The sequence below is a fragment of the Anser anser genome (genome assembly GCF_964211835.1).
Source record: "Anser anser genome assembly, chromosome: 6".
NCBI lineage: Eukaryota > Metazoa > Chordata > Aves > Anseriformes > Anatidae > Anser > Anser anser.
Window position 1 is genome coordinate 15,670,856 of NC_139726.1, and position 19,472 is coordinate 15,690,327.

General features: G+C 39.5%; 1 protein-coding gene across 7 annotated transcripts in view; it reads right to left on the reverse strand.

Annotated features, from left to right (window-relative positions):
- Window positions 1-1,073: 1,073 nt before the first annotated feature.
- The window catches only part of MYLK (myosin light chain kinase), a 210,112-nt gene continuing 191,713 nt past the window's right edge, over window positions 1,074-19,472 (reverse strand). For 5 of the 7 annotated variants that reach the window (XM_083841334.1, XM_083841331.1, XM_083841332.1 and 2 more), the window contains 6 exons: window positions 17,393-17,516; window positions 9,808-9,960; window positions 8,615-8,738; window positions 7,264-7,393; window positions 6,216-6,335; window positions 1,074-4,378 (listed from right to left, as the gene is read on the reverse strand). In XM_083841334.1, the coding sequence (XP_083697460.1) occupies window positions 4,113-4,378; window positions 6,216-6,335; window positions 7,264-7,393; window positions 8,615-8,738; window positions 9,808-9,960; window positions 17,393-17,516 (917 nt within the window). In that variant the 3' untranslated portion in view covers window positions 1,074-4,112. The remainder of the gene's footprint in view (window positions 4,379-6,215; window positions 6,336-7,263; window positions 7,394-8,614; window positions 8,739-9,807; window positions 9,961-17,392; window positions 17,517-19,472) is intronic. The other 2 variants (XM_083841336.1, XM_083841337.1) reach the window with 1 other exon arrangement.

Consider the following 19,472-nt stretch of genomic DNA (forward strand, 5'->3'; position numbering starts at 1 on the left):
CTCCAGCAGGACGAAATAGGTCTGTAATTTCCTCAGAGAAATTAATAGTTCTCAATTTGAGGTTGTCTTTGGGGTGTTTTGTGGGTTTTCAGCATTTTTATAGGTCAGCAAACTGCCGAAGCAGAGTGCAGCCAAGGCTTTAGCTCATTCTGATGGAAGTTCCGTGCAATAGCAGAAACCCAGATAACGTTGCTTTGATAGCAGCAGAAATTCAGGCATCGTTTTTAGGGCAGCTGTAACTAGAACTATTTTTTCCATAAAGTTAAAACAAAAAGATGAAAATAAATATTTTTTTTCTTTTCTACAGAAAGTGTAAACATTTTGTGGAGTTCTCTCTCAACTTCCAGGAACAATTCTCAGTTTATTTTTCCTTTTGGTCACGGTGCAGTTCCTTTAAGTCCAGTTCAAAATAACAACATAAGCATCCCTCCCTCTCCTAGAAAATTCTGTTTTCACATAAGTATGTCTTATAATAAATCTGTGTTGTTATGTGCACATCCCTTGCAGTCAGTGTGGCTTAATAATTCAAAGATGATTCATGAGAATTTCATTTTCAGACAGTAATTTTTTAGTGCAGTACTCTGAACCTTCCCAATAAACATTCCAAGAAATTTTAAGAGAAGCGAGTCATTCATTATTCATATATGCAACTAAAAAAAAATAAATCTATGTTTTCAAAGCCTGATAATCACTTCAGACGAGAGAGCTGTGTAGTCCTGTTCTGCCTTCCTTGTGAGCAAAGAGAAAGCAACATGGAAATCTTTGCATACCTTGCATACAATTTATAAATGTCTCTTTATTGACCAGAAATATGCTCTGGATGCTTAGATGGTTGGACAGGCCTGTAATTAAGTCAATTAGGTTTCTGTAAATCCAGAAACCCAACTAGTGATGGCCAGTCCCAAATTTTCAATGCCTCTTAAGAAGACTGAATTTTAAACAAAAGAAATACAAAAAGAATTAAGCGGTCTAACTTGTGCAGTGTCTCACCTAACCTCTCCTGTTCGGGATTGTTTCAACCCTACCACACCCCAAGTGTGGCTCTCTGTGAACATTATACAAACAAGACGAGGTTTGTAGGAAGAGGTAATACCCTTTATTAGACCAATTAGGATGGCTGGCAAAATTAGACACGGTTTCAAGTACATAAAATGTCCTTCTTCAGTTAAAATAGAATAGTCTTTCTCCTATTCTTCAAACAGAAAATGAAAATCAAGGTTAAATACAAGTTGGAATCAATTGCTCAAAGTTGAATTAGATATGTATCACACCATTTTTGCAGTTCATTTTTTCCTGCAGACTAGAAGGGATGTTAACAGGCAGCAACAGAAGGATGGCAAGCGCATTATGTCCTTGGGGAAAAAGAGGCAGTTTATAGCCTGTAGGCTGCTGAAGGACTATTAAACGAGGAGAGCAAAGGGAAAAATCTGTGCAGTATCACCAATATTGTTTGTGGGTGTTGATACCCAGTACATGATCCTACAGACCTTGCCATGCCCAGGTCTCAGGCTATCAAACCCGTGTCTTTTACTGCTTTATAAATGTGACTATCTGAATGGAAACCAGCAGCCAGTGAATAAAGTTAAGTACATTCAAGTACATTCACAAGATGGTAGAGTCCATCTTGCAAAGATGACTGTTTCAAGGGCTGAAGGTTTGCTCAAGAAACGTGTTGCTACAAGCAGATGTTTCACAACCTTTGCTTTAGGGAATTTGTGCGTTGTCCTGCATGGCCCATGCTGCCTTGGACTGTGTGTTGAAAGGTCTGCATAAAGGCAGCGTAAGCAAAGGTGTTAAATACCTTCATCTTTATAGTTCCTAGGAACACTGGTATAAATATGCACCTGTTTATCCTTTCCTAATGCTTTTTTTTTTTTTCCCCTCTTGCTCTTGCAGTCTTTCTGAACTGTACATTTCCCCGTCATCAGGAATTCTCAACTGTAAGAGAAAAGTGGAGCTGCCGTGGTGTCCCATCCACGTTTACACTTGTGACCACGCGATGAGGCTGGAGACGCATGGCAGAGCACGCAGCTATAAGACGTGCCAGCTCCATGCTGCACCTGATGGCACTGGGACGGAGCAGCCTCCCTGCAGCGCTCGCCTGTGCTGAGGGGAAGGAGAAGCGCAGCAGCACCGCAAAGACCAAGCAAGTTTCACTGTTGCCACCTCATCAGTTTTTATGCCAGGCAGGTCTCAAGACAGAATAGGAAAAGACCGCTGCTGTTGGTTTGCTTAGCCAATGTGACCGCAGTGACGCCTGCAATAGAGTATACAAGTAGCATGCTTTGTGGTATTATTTATTTAGGAACTGTGAGTAACTACAGCCGTAGGGTTCTCATCTTTGCAATTCTGATGGTTTAACAAACAGGGAAAACATTAGCATATTTTTATTAAGGTACAAAATACACCCCATTGTTGCCTAAAACATTTAAAAACGTGAGAAAAGCTCTGTATGCTCTAAATCAGATTAAAACCTTTCTGTATAAGGAATTGTGGCAATACTGTGTTTAGTATAACAAGAGTTCTTTATCAATTGAAAAGGAAAAGACATGCTGGCAATCTGAACTTAGCAACAAAGAGTAAAGCAGTTAAAAACCGTTGTGTCATCCACATTAGTTGAGCTTTGAATGTAGAAGAGCAAATCATATGAAACATACACAACTAGGTAATATCAAACAACCTAAGGTTGATATTGTACACATCTGTAATAAAGTACACTGACTACTTAATTGTGAGGATTTAAGGTATTTTTTTTTAAAGAGGTAACCTTTGAAATGCAAATGGTTGCACTTTACACACAAAGTGGAAAAGAAAAAGATTCACTTTTGGAATGATACATAGATATAAGACACTTTCTGGATTATGCATATCACCTTTCAGCCGCTGATATTACCTCTGAGCAACAGCAACAAAAAAAAAATTAAAAAGTGCCAATACTGTGAAAGGAAAGCAAAGTTATTAAGTCTTGAGTGCATTAACAATTTCTGAGAAAAAAAAAAAAACGCAGGGTTTGGGATTTTTTTGTTTCATTTTTTTCTGCATTTTAAAAAAAGGCAACAGCCTTACTGGTGCAGGTTCAAGACGAAAACAAGACAGTCAAGCTCATAAGGTACAAATAAGGTTCTATATAGGTTAAGATTCTTTGGAAACTGCTAAGTATAAAGGAGTTTTTAATCCAGACTACTGTCTTCTTTTGGCTACTCCAAAAATCTATGGGAGTTTCCAGCTTACCATCAGTTGAGATCTGTTTTGCAATTGCCAAACAAATGCAAGTGAATTTTTAACTAACCTGTGCTTCCATTCACTCGTATGCACATCGAAGCCACTGATTGTGCAATAACATACGTCTCACAGCAGCATATATATGAATCATAAAATCAATATTAAACTGACCAGAACAACAGAAAATATTCTGTCTTTGCAGTCTTTCAGTCTGTTTCTTAAATTGGCAGCCGTAACTGCGCTGAGGTGACAGGTTCTATAAGGGAAAGTTGATAAGATTAGAACTGCACCAACAGCACACCGACAAAGGGCAGTATATGTGTCTGAAGTTAGGACAATGAAATTACATTTAAAACAAATGCAGAATGAATCATACCAGCATAGAAATTGCAATGCTGGCTATATCAGACCTTCCCTTATAGAAGCTACTGCTCTGGGAGCAGCGTGTTTCTTTGGACTGGAGAGATTCACTGCATGTCTGGCAAATGATTCCTTGTAAAGTAAACCTTAGGGAGCCAACTTAGCTGCAGTTTTGGCTGAGGAAAGTGATGTTATAGAGCAATGAGCTCAGTTACCATATTCTTTTCTTTAAGAAGCTCAGAATATAATTGTAACTTGTTTTCCATACGTTCTAATTTTAAAATAGACTGGGCAACTTACTTGATGACTTGCTTAAAGTAAATCCAATCATGCTAGCAACTTAGATTGCCTGCTGATTTCAATTAATGCCCATACATAAAGCAAACAGGTATCAACTGATCATGCTGAAAAAACAACCCCCCAAAGACCTATGTATCACACAAGGTGCTTTTGATAACTTGGTTTTCTGAGCCTTATAAGGAGAGTCTTTAAATATACTTTTATCAATTTTTTTTTCTTTGAGCCTTGTTTCATTCTTCCTCCTCCTCTTCATCTTCTTCTCCTTCTCCTTCTCCTTCCCCTTCTTTTCCCATTGTTTCCACAAGGAGTTCTGCGGTGCATGTTGCTTCCCCAAGGCTGTTAACAGCTTTGCAGGTGTATTTGGCATCATCGTCCCCACATACTTCAGAAATAGTCAAAGAACAGTTCCCATCCTCATCATAATCTATCTGAAAGTGACGGGACTCCTTGACAGGCTGATCGTCTTTGAACCACATTACCTCAGGGTCAGGATAGCCTGCAATAGTGGAGAGAGACCAGCGATTGCAATAAACAAGTATTAACTCATCTGTAATTACTTGAGGCTCCAATTTCACATCTGTGTGTGGATATGCCAATATGCTGATACACAGATACTTCACTGAATTCAGTGTAAAATAAATGCAAATGATCTGAGGCTTTTTTTTTATTTTTTTTGAAAGTTAGCTCTGAGGTACTATTTAGATACCACTTTCCATCACTTTTTCAATGTCCGCAGGCAGCTTTTTGTACATAGAAAGGGACTCTTAATAGCATGTGTGAGGCTTACCTTATGGTGTAGCTTTTGTGGGACCTGCAGTTCCCAACACTGAGATTTAGAGTGTAAAGAGGATGGTGTTTTGGGCTACAACTACAATTCAGAATACTTCTCAGGTTGCTTTGTTGCAGCTGTCCTGAATTTTCCTCCTCCTAATGTGTTCCTTACAAACCAGCCTGTCCTGTGAGGTGACCATGGAACTCGCGTTTCTCATTTGTCTTTGTTAGGATAAACAAGGGAGTCTAAGAAAAGCATTTTAATTATGCAGCTCGGAGGGAGTTTCCGAGCCTTGTGTGAAGCAAATGGCTCTGCTGTACTCGAAGCACCCGGAGCAGGGCTGTACAGTACATGCTGAAGAACAATCCCTTATACAGTACTCTTGGCTGGTGTAGCAAACCGAAGGCTTGTCTCAGCCAAGTCCTGGACTGTGACGAGAGGGTGACTTCCCGCTGAACAGAAATAAAGTGCAGGAATCCCTAATGCACAACGACCATTACAGAGATGCACTGGAAAGTCTAGAACATCAGCAGTTCCAAACATCCACCCATTTTATTCCATGCAGTACGTAGGCACATACCCCTCACGCTGAGCATCCATCAGCACCAATAATCCATCCTCACATCTCCGCTGTGAGGTAGGAAACACAGGCAGTGAAAGAGATTAGGAGCACAGAAACAAGCAGAAGGTCAGTGAAGCAGGTTCTGAAACTAATTTTAAAATTAGAAATTATCTAATTTTTAACGCATGCAGTATGGTACCAACCCTATCCATTTTGTTTTAACAGCACTTCTCTTCCTAATCTCCAGTTTTTGTCAAGAGCTGTAACATAGGAACTTCAGTCTCATTGCAATAGAAATGCTAGCAGTCAGCCTTCAGGCTATTAGGCTGACCAAGCGAAGCTCCTTAGGAGTCTTCTCATAAACTTGTTCTATCTGCATATTCCAGTCTGAATTTTCTTTCTTGAACTTGCAAGTTAAAACAACAACAACAACAACAACAAACACATGCTGTTTTCTAGCTGTGACCTTGGTAACGAGCACAATTATATTATTACTTCTTCTGCAAATACATTTAGGGACTTCGTTGCCTTTAACATAATGCATGCATAGCTTAAAGTCATCTGAATGTCACCTGAAACTTCTCTTTCATTTCAGACAATGACTCCCTACTTTTTCTTAGTTTCTGGTTATCAGTCTCTAAGAGTAACTCTTGCAACTTACGGCACTACACTGCATCTTTTTTCTTAAATTTTTTTTTAATTGTTTTCACCCTCAAAAATCATCCTACTGCTCCCACTTGGTATTGTAAATTAGTGACTCACATGTAGACTCTTGGAGGCTTCTGCTCTATGGCAAGCACAGAACAAGCCCATGCTGCTCCCTGTAAGTTCTGTTACTACAACACATCCATGCTGTGACACGCAGATATTGGTAAACCAAAATGACACCAACACAACAATAACACAGGGAAAAAAGAGCTAAACTACAGCACAATGCAGAAAGCTGGCAGGGAAAAAGAAAGAAAGAAAGAAAGAAAGAAATATGCTAATTGAATGTACCTTCAATTTTGCAGTCAAATCTAGCAGCACTTCCTTCCACAACCTCTATGTCGAGGATTGTTTTAGTAAAATATGGCTTTACATGGGGCTTTTCCTCAGCCACTTCTTCAAGGAAAGCATCTGGAGGAGAGTGAAAAGGTAGTTAGTTATTTTACAGGGGATGTTCTCAAAAGATGCATTGCATTTTTTATGGTAATGAAAGCATCTTTTATTTCATTTCACTTAATTCTTCAAGGCTGATGGGACAGTCAGGACATTAATTGCTTAGTTCTGTGCCAGTCTTTCACAACTGAACAACTATTCAGACCATAAATAGAATGAAATCAACATGCAGGCCACCATGCTATGAATAATGTGTGTGTTTTTTTTTTTTTCCTTGAATTTGCTTGTATGCAAATCCAGACTTCTGCTCATCAGAGGGGTAAAGTACTTCAACTTGGATCAGCCCCCCCGCAATCTGTGCGAGTATGGCAGGATGACTGGCTTGATTTCCAGAAGTGTCAAGCATCTGCACCTCTGATCGATATACACCACAAATCCACATTTCAAGTGGGGATTTAGGGGAATAATGTAGGCACGTTATTTGTATTTTTACTTGTTTATTTATTTATTTATTTATTTATTTTTATTTTTTGAAATTCTCCTGTCTGAGAGGCATGGTTAAGCCCCAGTACAGCTCTTCGTTACAGCAAGTGTTAATACTTTACTGCTTGCTCGCTTGCATGAGAAGCTAATACATCACTGCAATCTTTATATAAACACACATTCCCAAACTGATACAAAGTGCAGCTGACAAATCTGCCTTAATTCCTTGCCTTTAAAAAGAGAACAATTTACTGCCAGTACTTACACTGGGGCATTTTGAGTAGCAGAATACAAGAACAATGACTTTTTGATAGATATATATATTTAAAAAAAAAAAGAAAAAGGTAACAACAGAAAGAAAGAGAGCAGAAATAACCTACTCGATGATTGGTCTCTAGCATTTTGCTGAAAGTTTTAGTACGATTCATGGAGAGGTAAAAAGGTGGTGCAGCAAGGTTCTTACCTTCGTTCTCTAGTTTGTCTGCATTTATCGGGCTGGTAGGCGAGCTCCCAGAGGCCTTCCTCCCACTCATACCAGAAATCATTGCCATGGATGACAGTCTTCCTATTGCTCGGACAGCATGGCCTGTTTTCTAAGACATAACACAAAAGGCTTCTGATCAATCCAATCCAAAAAGCATGTGATTTTCTGTAACAATGGTGCTTCGGACAAATTAGCTGGGATCTCTGCAAACCGCACTGGAATTGTTGGACAAACTGCTTATATATAGCTCTGATGTTTTAGGAGAGACAGAGCAGGCTGGTCTGAATTACCAAATTTAGTTGCAGATATAAACTTCCCCTGATGAACTCATACCTAAATGAATGTCTCTGTTAGCTGAGGATAAGAAGCACTGTGCAAGAGGACAGCCAGCAAAAAAGCTATGTACTGTTTAACTGGAACTTAGTTCTGGAGGAGGACGGGTTTCTCGATAGCCTTATGGGCTGGACTGAGTTTCATCAAGAATGAACAAGCAGCTAATATGAAACGGATGAGAAAGTACCATCTGCATGATGGAAGCAGACCTCTGACAGGCTTGAGAATCAACCACCGGGATACTAAAATACACGCAAACTACATTGCCTCCAGTATGGACACGTGTATTTTTGTACAGCTTGCATGAGCTCCTAAGAAACACGTAAAATATAATGTAAGAGGAAATATAAGGTACATTTACATAAATTAGTATTTTGTAGGGTAATCAAAAAGCTGGATCCAGCATTTTATGTATCAGCTACTCCAGCTATCAGAATGGCACAGATGGACCTGCTACAACAGTTCCAGCATTAAGAAAAAAGAAGACATGGACACCAGATAGGTCAAATAAATTTGTTTAACCAGTCTGACTGAATCCTGAGCTTGGTGCCTCAACAGGACAGGAGCTACTGGTTTAGGAGAATGAAGCTATCTCAAAATGAAGGTATCTTTAGACAGGCCAGGTGGATAAGCTTTTACCACAGTGTTCAGATTTCTTAAGGGTAACATAAACTCCTGGCCCTCAGCAGCACAGAGCAGGCAGGGAGGAAAGGCAGTCGGACCCCCAGAAGCACAGGCAGATCTACTCCTGGGCTTGCGACTCCTGTGCCTTCCAGTAGCCTGACATGGTTTCACGTTTTACATGTGTGCAGCCGTGCACCCTCCTCCTGCTCGCCCACAGGCACCAAACCTGCTCACTGCATTCACACACTGCCCACATTGGAGTTTCCCCTTGCAGCAGAAACCGCCTGGCACGACGTGTTTCTTGGAATCACAAACATTAGAAATACAGAGACTTATTAGGATAACAAGCCCACTTGTATATCCTCTTCATTACCTGCCATTTTCTTCTGGCCATATATTTCTTCATCCTATCTTTGGAAAGTTTTTTGGCTTCCATGTTTTTGGTGTCTTTTTGCAGCCATGGATGCTGAAGACATTGAGTACAATTTAAGCGACTCCTGTTTTTACATAAAAAGACTAGTCAGTGTTGCCATTAACGGTAGCTGCTTTAACATTATTTCTCTCTCTTTTTTCTCAGAGCTGATTTTTCTGTTTCCTAAATTTAGCAATGTAGATCACATGGCACTACTTTCCCAGCCATGCTCTCTTCCCAAACTCACTTTCTCAATTTCTGTAATTTTCTTTCCTTTTTTTTTTTTTTTTTTGAGAGAGAGAGAGAAAGCTGTACATTTTTGTCTGTGAATAAAACATTGTAAAACAAAGCATGAAAAGCCATATGTTTTAGGCATGGAACATATACAACAGAGCCTCGATGGCAATGATCCAGCTACCTCATGCCTGCCCTGTCCCAGATCTCCTTTCCTTTGCTTACGGAAACTTCCCCTTTCCCACCACTTAATACCCTCCTTCCCTGCAGCACTAAACATAAAATAAAAAATAAAAAAAGAAACATCCAATTCTCTGACCAAGCCACACCCATTCTCCATTTTGTTTGTGATACACACACAAGTAACCCTCTGTTCTCTATCTATCCGATTGCAAACTCATTGGAAGAATGTTTCCTCTCCTTGGTTTGTTCCTTTGTTTGTCTGCCGTACACAGGGTTTCCAACTCTGATGTTTTTTTTCTTTCTTGCCCAATTCCTAGATTTGTAGGAAAGCTGTGGTACTCAGAGGCACCGCATTCAAAAAGCAACACACGAGCTAAACCTAGCGAAACTGCAGCCCATTCAGATCAAGAGAGAGCATTTCATGCAGAATCCGCAGTTCTTACAGAGTGGTCACGCTACAGTAAAGGGACGAGGAGGCACACAAAGCCTCAGGCTGCGTCTTGCCTGAGGGAAAGCAAAAGCAGAACGTGCAGATGATTTAAAGTAAGCCCTCCATTGAGCCCCTGTGCTGTAAACTAAACGGGAGCTGCACACACAGACAGGCGGGCACGCGGAGCTCCTTATAAAGTATTGCCAGAGGTGCCTGCGGCGATGTGGAGGTTCACAGCGGGGGAAACAAGAATGGCAAGTTCAGCTAAATGCAAACAGAGAGAGTGTATCAAGTCCAACGGCTTTACTTCATATCTTTCTTCAGTAGATTGCTGATAAAGTCCTTGGCATCATCAGAGATTTCATCAAAAGCCTCATCATCGAAGTCCCACGTTGCTGAGGTTACGTTGGCCAGGGTTTCGTTGTCGTTGTCTCCCATGAAAGGAGAAAGTCCACTGACCCTGGGGGCAGAACAGACAGACAGGCACAAAACAAACAGTGACATTTTGCAAATGGAGGAAATTAAAATCATGTATGACAGCTCCGATGTCCTGCAGAGCTCTGTCAGTAAAAGCTCCCTTCGCCGCGCCTTTCTTTTTAATAAAAATTTTGACTGCAAAGCTGAAAGGAAAACGTTTCTGCTTCTTTCTTCCCAAGATTTTTGAGGCATGAACTAGAACTAGGTGAAAGTGGAGCATACCAGCTTTTTAAGTGACTTGTGTAGTTCTGCATAAATAATACTGCAAATTTCACACCAAATTCAGTTGAATATCGTGTGTGTGTGTGTGTGTGTGTGTTTTCAGAGTGACCTTCCTACCCTTACCATCAAATCCAGGTTTCTGTGCATTTTATTCCATTTATTTCTGCAGAGAGAACCCAGGAAGAAAGATGCTGCATGAAATCAGGACGTTCAAGGGGCTATTTTGTAAACAAAACCACACAGAGCCCTCTCCCGCCCGCAAATTATATTGCTAGATAAAAGAGTCCTACATCACTGCAGGCTCTAGATTTATGCAGATGCACCCAGAAGTATTTTGGTCTTTATGTTCTCAGTCAGTCGTGATGATGCATGAAATGGAAATAATATTCTTTTATAATGTAAGTTGAGCTTCCAAGGCTTTTAACTCAATGTAACTGATAAATTGCAAGTGAAAGGCAATTACAGAACATCGTGGTGTCATTTTTGCGGAGTATCCCTCGTTTAGCATTGTTGTTTATTATACTGTACCTTTGTGCATTCAGATACTTCTGATATCTGTACATATCACCCTTTCAGTAAAAAATTTCAGGCGAAAGTTTGCTTTATGTCTTGGAACTGCAAGCTATACAGTTTTCCAGGTCTTCTCCCTGGCATGCAATTTACATAATAACCTATTCTTCACGAAATTTTACAGACTTTATTTCCTTTCTCTGTACAATCATGTAAACCACTCTCTTAAACAACCAGTTACATTTCAACAGTATTTGTTTTGTTTTGTTTTTTCCCTTTGAAAAATAAATGGAACTTATTAATGTTCCGAAAATATTATATGGAAAAATATTGCGAAGCCACTGAATATCACGGAACAGATTGGTAAAAAAAGAGAATGGGATCAAATAAAGTGAGCTATTAGATTAATAAGATTAGTATAATCTCCAGTGAAGTTATTTTGCTACTATTTTGTTACTAATTACATTCAAAATCTCATTCAGAATTTGTTCTTACGGATTATACTTCTATAGGCAAAGCAGGAAGACACTCTTTGAAGTCTCAGGCAAAGCAGATACAAAATCTTTTACCATTTCTGGAAGCTGTGTGCAGTACTGTGGAGTGCAGAGTCGTACACGTATACTTCAGAAATTTGCTAGTAATAATACATGAGATGAAGATAAAAGGTTGTTTTTTTTTTTCTCCGGCAGAAGAAGGTAAATCAAAATAGAAGGAATCTTGCTGTCTTGTTTTCCATTATATGGGGTGCATTCAAACACAACAGTGAAGCCTGCCTTAATAAATGTAGAAGGTGGCATAACCCATTTATGAACATATCGTAGGTATAAATTGCAGAAAGCTGAAAGATTAGCACACACAAAAAAATGCTCACAAAACCAGCCTACTTTCCTGTAACTGTTCTCTGTCTTTGACACTTACAGTTTGCCAGGAGAAGTTTTATGCCTGACAGCACTGGCTGGTATAGCCACTGCAGAATGAGAAGGACTCTGTTTTGCCCTCATGCACATCAGCAGTCCCGGCAAGGTCAGGTGCTGATGCAAAAGTTCTGTCCTGGAATCTGCAAAGCACTCCTGCAAAGCCTCAAATCTCTCCCCACTCAAACATTTAAGCATTTTCCTGTTTGTAGTAGTAGAACGTCATTCTCCATAATGTTTTAGGAGGTGAAAAGATCTCATCCATATCGGAAGTCTAGATTTTGGCTTCCAGATATTGATTTCTAAGTTGTCTCTTTTTTGACTATGCAATAAGCACAACAATCTTTCAAGCAATTCAGTGGCTTACAAAAGAGCTCACAATTTATACAATGACAGGTTTGTGAGGTATTTCTTTAATTCATTATCAATTTAGGGGATGCACGTCTTCTATTTTCATGCTGTTCAACTTCCAGAGGAAACACTTGGGTAGGCAGAGCAAGAACAATCCCGTTTCCCTTCAACACTTTGTCGAAGGATGGCAAATGTGACCTTTGCATAGTATTACCACAAATAGTATTATGCAGCTCTTGTGCTACAATAATAGTTTGGCCTATTTCCAGAGATTAAAGCTGCTGTATTGAGAGATCACTTTCATGCTAAAGAGACTGCTGCAGATATTGCCCATTGCTCCACGCTGATATTGCAGATGCAGGGTTTATAGAGACATCTAGCTTTCAGGGCAAAGGGAATGTGTGTCACACATCTTTTGAGGGATGAGGATAAACAGAAGATTAAAGAGGTTTAAAAGAAACTTGAGTTGTTTTGTTTGGCTTTTTTTTTTTTTTTTAAAGTATTGCATGACAGGATTATCTGCTAAAATCTTAATTGCTTTTGTAGGATTGACCCATTCCATGCATTTTGTAAATTGCCAGGTTGGTTCCCATTAAGCTGCCACTCGCTTTGCCATTCCAAACACCAGTGTAACAGTACCCATTCCAAGCTTTCAATGAACGTATTTTTGTATTTCTGTATGTGCTGTGCCAAATTTATAAGGTGAAAATAATCTCTCTCTACCACAGTTTTACACTGTGAATCAGTTTCTTTGTCATGAAAAAACTTGTAAGGAGAACTAGGTCCCTGTGTACAGAAAGTAAAAAACAAAACAAAACCACAAAAAAACCAAAGCAACTGATGTAGGTTATACCCAGAAATTCTTATCTTTATCACAGATCTCACTGACCTAAGTCTTGGTTGTTCGTTTCTTAATGGCCATTTAAAGTAATAATAGCCCAGCAACTCTTTTGACAGATTATGGAAACAATTTCTTTTTGGAATGCTGCAGCTAAGTGATAAAGATGAGCTACCTCTCCAGAAAATTAATACTGAGCTTACACTGTGAAGTTACTATTAGACAAGAAGCAAGTTGTTTACTAAAAACATTTTTCCAGCTACTTAACCAGGCATCTTCCTGGCGTGGTAAGAACCATTTGTTTAAAAAGTCTTTCACGGTTTCCACTTCTAAATAAAGAAGAAAGATATTTTATCCTCTAGATGATCCTTAACATTTATTGGTCTGTTCTAATGAAGCTCTCAGGGCAGGTTTAGAAATGTTAAGAACAAAAGGGGCCAATGTAGTCACCAGTCTTACTGCCCGTGTAACGAACACCACAGCATTTCACTTGGAAATCTGTGCATTAAGACTGTCACTAATCCAGGAAAGATGAGCTTGCTGCATGTCCCAAAAAGTCAGACTCTGAGCGTTCCTCTGCAAGCAGTGTCTGCAGCAGCAGCAGCTGCTGACACTGAGCTCCTCCTTACTGTTTTTGCATTGCATTAATGAAAAAAGTAACAAATTTCAGTACGAAGAGAACTTCTATCTCGTTCTGATAAAACTGTGCAGGTCATGCTACATAAGCCCATTTAGGCAGAGATGATAATAACTTCACCCTGGAGAGCACATAGTAATTTAATTCTTTTACAAGTGAAATAAAACAAATAAATAGACTCACTCTACTTTGTTGGAGACATGCATCCACCATACAAAACAATTTTTTCCTTATCTGAGGGCTGACTCATGCCTGCACCAGTCATCCCAGGGAAGAAATGGACCACTGAGCCCCACGTAAACGAATACAGCTCATTGCTGAAGCCAGGTGAGTACTCTGCTCTCATCTTTCGTTTACGTGCCCAGTGGATTAATGCGCAATCACACCTTGCTAGTGCCACTGACCAAAGTATTAATTTCCTTTTGAGCAGTAGAATTGTGACATCAAAGGCCTCTTAACTTGCTTTATTGAAAGAACAAGGGATGCTCTCTCATCTTTATATTAACAAGGCTTAAAATTTTAATATGACAGAGCTGAATGCAAGTCAGCAGAGAGTGCCGTGCCTTATCAAAGTCCCGAAATAAAATAGAATTTAGAAGTTGCTTCAGATTACTAAATATTGGAACTACTGGCTATCCAAATGTATCACTGGAAAAGAACTAGAAATAGAAAAAAAAAACAAACACCACACAACAAAAAAAAATAGCAAAATAAATTGGACAGAAAGAGCTGGAAAGAATTCAGGAGGTTTTAACCTCCACTAGATAAAGGTTATTGCAAACGCAAAAAGAAACGCTGAAATAGACATAAACGGAGATGATATACACAAGCTATAATATTTGTGGCCTGTTACTTCAAAGGCAGTATATCAACTTAAATATGTGGGACAGTACTGTGATGCAGAACAGGACAGAGAGCAAGATAAAAGTGGAAGATAAAAAGCATGAGGTGGAGAATACAAATAGGGAAATTTAAGGAAGAACAGAGAGTGATGAAGAGAGAGAACTAAATGAGCTATCCAGAAAGATTAAGAGGATTTAATGCATAGCTTAGAAATGTGGAAAGGGTACCATTAGTTGTAGGATTAAGTGAATCATGCTGTAAGGAAGACATGCAGCAACCCAGCAGAGTGCAATATCTGTATTTATGCCTGCATGGCAGAAGGAGAGAGGTTTTCCTGAAGGGTCTTGAAGGAGTGATTTCACTCTGTTTCTTACTTGAGGATACATCCCACCCATTAGTTCTTCTGTAGGGAAGACCCTTCACCCCCAGAGATCTCTTCGGTAGCTCTCTGTGGAGCCTGGGTTGTATTTCTTGTTGTGCAGGACATACCAGGAACACATTTCTCTCTAGGCTGCTTACAGATCTCTCAGCTCTCTTGAATCCTACAGGAAAGAGGTGTTGTCAAGTCATGCAATGCCTCCTGCAGCTTCACTTAAGGCATATGATGGACACAGCAGCAGCTTTGGGCTGTTAGCTACCTGTAGTAGACCCGTCCTTAGGTCCAGTGCCGTAGCAGTGGTCACCTCTTCCTTCATGACCCCACTCACCACATCAGGGAGAGGGAGGGTGTAAATGCTAAATTACAAGCCCAGCGATGGTATGTGAGGCAGACACCAAGAGAGTGAGTCTCACACTTCGTGAATGAGATTTGGCAATTCTGAGCTTACAATCAAAACAGGAAAGCAGAGTTACAACTAATGAGAGATCCAAATCTCCGTGACTTTTATTTGCATTCTGTAATGGTGATGTGATGGTCCCTTTTGGATCGTAGCTCACAGTTATAAGTCTGCAAAAATAGCTGGACTTTAAGGAAGTGAAAACAGATTTGGAGCCTGTCACTCTGGGGTGGGGAGGGAAAGTCCAAGTGATGACTCACAGATCTCCCCTGACTTCTGTTACTTTATTCTGATGGCAAGAAACAAATGCTGATTACTACTGCTGATCGTTATTGTGGCAATAGTTATGCATCGAAAATGAGATGATTTTCATTGCATTTGGATAATGTTAGTTTCCCCTCATTAGGATTTAAACAAGCTTAAACACGTTAGCAAACAAGTTATTTCACAATGTATTTCACAAGGCACATCGGATCAGGTGTAACCACCCCGGTCCCATCAGCTGAACATTACAGCATCCAAATACCTTGCTTCTGGTGGCACAGAAGAACCGGGAAGCTGCAGTCCTGCCACTGCCAGCAGACGGACCTTCGGCAAGACATTTCACCTTTTCTCTCTCTGTTTCACCTGCTCCCTTTGCCTTGCCTACTTCGACGATGATGGTGTGACCCACCGGTAGCATACGGGAGCAGCAGCCCTGGCTGCACGACTTAGGAAGACACGCAGCTGCTGCCAGTGACTTCTGCTGCGCTTGTCTGGCATTTCACACAAGAGATTACTTTCTTATACCGCAAGTACACAAAACCTCATCATATACTTTGGTAAGAGATGGCAGCAAAAGATGTTAAACCCTCAAATGTGCGTGTCTCCCGTGAATGTTTTGTTCCTTAACGGGTAAAAGGCCTCTAGAGGGCAATGCAGCATTGATTTCACTGGTGATTTTTCCATAGCCATGCAGGCAGTCTGGGATCTCTGCACCACTTTTCCAGTGCTCTGTAACTCAGGAGGCCTCAGAAACTAGAGAAACAAATGGATTCGTCTTCTGAGTACAGCTTGTGTGGTCTAAATTATTTGAACTACAGAATGATCCAAACTATCTTTCAAGATCCAGAAAAAAAAATGCTGGAAGTGAATGGAAAATAAAGGCCCTGTAAATAAACTGGCAGAGCAAAGTGACCTTGAAAAGTGTAGCACGCTTCCCATACGAATTAAATAACAGAAACATTCAGAGTCTTTGCTGGGAGTAAGAAAGTTGATGCAGTAGCTTTTGCATAGGATTAGAGAGAAAATGATTTTGCTTAGTTTGGAGATGAGAAGGATATGAGAACAAAAATAGGCTGACAAGGCAAGCAGAATCGCAGACACACTGAGTAAAGGCAAGGCAGACACCTCCGCATTGCCAGCTGCCAGGGACAAGGCTGGCCAGGGAGGGGGGGGTTCTTTTACGGAACAAAGTAAAACATCAACAGAAGCCTTTTAAAAGAACAAGTGAAAAGTAGATCTCCTGTTTACTGAATATTGAAACTGCAGTGAGAGAAAAAGAACCATGCTCCAAATTGAGTTTCCCATTTCATTTGTTTATATGGCATGATGTTTTTTAAGTCACAGGTGGAGGAAGATCAACTGACGTAGTAGGCATGAGACCTGGGAGATGCTATTTCCATATACATTTCTCTAAGCCCACTGAAGTTCATAATCACATGTTATCAAATCACATATAAAGATCACACCAAATACACACCAACCTTCCTGTAAAGTATTTCCATGAGGTTGATCCATGCTACTTATAAAATGTACTTATCTAGTAGTTTGCATTTAATAATAAATGAAAACGCACCATGAACAGATACAGTAATGCTGGAGTATTTTAGTCTGTCCTGCTGGGGATGTACCCTGAATAAGAAGACCCCCAAATTTCACGAAAATTGTTTCTCTTGAGAATAAAAGAATGGGAAGATATTTAGCACACAGCCAAAGATTTTTCTTAAACAGCTTGGAGGAATAATAGTTTGAAGTTGATAATAAAATACTGTCACATTGTCCTTTAAATGAGATAAAGTGTTGCTGGTTTATGATGTAGGATGTGTATCACTAAATGGCTAAATTTCCAGAACTGCTAATTCTGCAGTTCAACAGTTACACCCTTTAGAGAACAGAGAATTTTTATTAATCATCATGGAGGTTGTAATAGATTACAAAAAAAAAAAAAAAAAAGAAAGAGAGAGAAAAAAGAAAATTGGAGAACACGGAGAACACGAGTTGATGGAAATTTCACGTGTTCATAAACTGTCGGGATTTGGGTCACAAATAGTAAAGGTACTCACAAGATGTAGCAGATAACTCCTATACTCCACATATCTGTTTCGTATCCAATAGGTTCATAGTTTATAACTTCTGGAGCCACAAACTCAGGTGTCCCAAAGAGAACTTTCAGAGAACCTGCACTTTCTGTGAAGAATGAAAGAGAAAACTGTTAACTGCTGCATGCAGGATTTAAAAAGTTATTCTCCAACAACAGAAAAACCACTTTTGCTCTCATATTTGTGGTTTTGTTAAGATTCTTATCTGAAAAAAATAAATCATGCCTGAACTGCTATTTTCTCAGCTGACACGTGAATAGTAAAAAAGAATGACATGTTAAGCATCCTTTACCACACAGTACAAGGCACATGCTAAGAAGGTTGCTATTGCAAGGAGTTTGCACAACACCAGGACTAAGAAAGAAGACAACTTTTACTGTTTAATTAGGTTTGGATGTTCTGAAGTACACGAGTGTTTGAGCCTCCATCCCTATAAGCAGCTTCACAAGAGCATTTCAGGATTCCAGGGTTAGAAAGGAGTTTTCACAAGTTATCCAAGATTTATTAAAGCTCAGGGATCTGTTTATTATGGTAGAGATACGGTAATGATAAAGTTATAATAATAAGAAATATCTATTTCAATCCAACACATTTTTATAGGTTAAACAGGAAAGAGAATCAATACTGGGTCACATTGTCTCTTAATTGAAGTGTCACAGGTAGGAGGTGAAACAACAAAACAAGAAGATGACGCACCTAATGGATCACTACCTTATCAATAAAAGTGGGTTTGAGCCTGCTCTGAAAACCAGACTTGACTACAAGCATACCTCTGGAGCCCCAAAATGGTGAAAAAAGGGGAGATATCTTACATTTGGCTCTGCTTGTGGATGCTTCTGAAATGATCCACAACCAAGCTACTGCTAGCAATATGAACTAAAAGAATCAGGTCATAGGACATGGGAACTTTATCTTTCTTGTGCTGACCCACCGGTACTACTCTACTGGAAAATGCAGTGATGAAGGTAGAATAAGAACCTATACAGAATCTAACATTACCCGTTTATGCTATCAGTATGCAACTAGGAGTGATATGTCTAATTTTTACTGATAGTGTGAAACACAATGTAATTCACTAGGAAGATACTAGATAAATCTCAATAGGCTCATTTTCTTTGATGGTTATTCTAAATAGGATGGGAAGAAGAGGAAAAGAATAAGCAAGGGCAGGCGGGAAGGAAACTATAAGGAATAGATTGGGGATAGGGGGAAAAAAAGTCCCAATTTAAAAAAAAAAAAGTATTATAAAAGTAGAAGAATGTCAGGAGATAAATGGTTTCTGACTTCAAACAGGCTTGGATTTAGGTTGAGATACTCGTGTCCAGTCTGCACATGTACCTGAACAATCAGGATTTTTCTTAAGTGAGACACATTGCATTGTGCTTATCTTTTGTGCAAGAGTAGCATCCAGATTAGGCACAGTACAATGATAGAGGAACCATCCCTCTCCCAAAGAGATTACCATCTAAACAAAGCAGATATGAATGGGAAGAAAAACAGATGTAACAGATTCCAATCCTGCTTCTGCTAAGGTAACCACATGCACAGATTTCCAGCTCTGTAATCAGGAGAAAAGCTTGAAAAAAACAACAAAACAGCAGGTCAAAGTTTGGAGAAGACTACAATAAAAGCTGTTTGTCCACAACAGTGAATCAGTACAGAGCATTTTTATTGACTCGAACTTCCATTACTTTATTTTGCAACATAAATGCTGATCCAAATTCTGATGATGCATTTACAGTTACCTCCACTGAAAACTGTTTAGTTATTTCATAAAATGTAATCATGCATCTATGCTAGTACTCTTTTGATTTATGTAAATCCCCAGCTTACAACATGAAAATTGAAGGATATATGGGGTTAAGAACTTCCCTCAGGATTGCACAGTATGCTTGCAAGAAATTTAGGCACTACCATAGTGAATTCATTCACAATTGTGCCAGTTTCTCATTTTAAATGTTGTGAAACACTTTTTGCACTGCTCAGATGTGATGATAATAAATTAATTGTGGAAACCTCATTTTCACATGTAATCCCTGCTTTC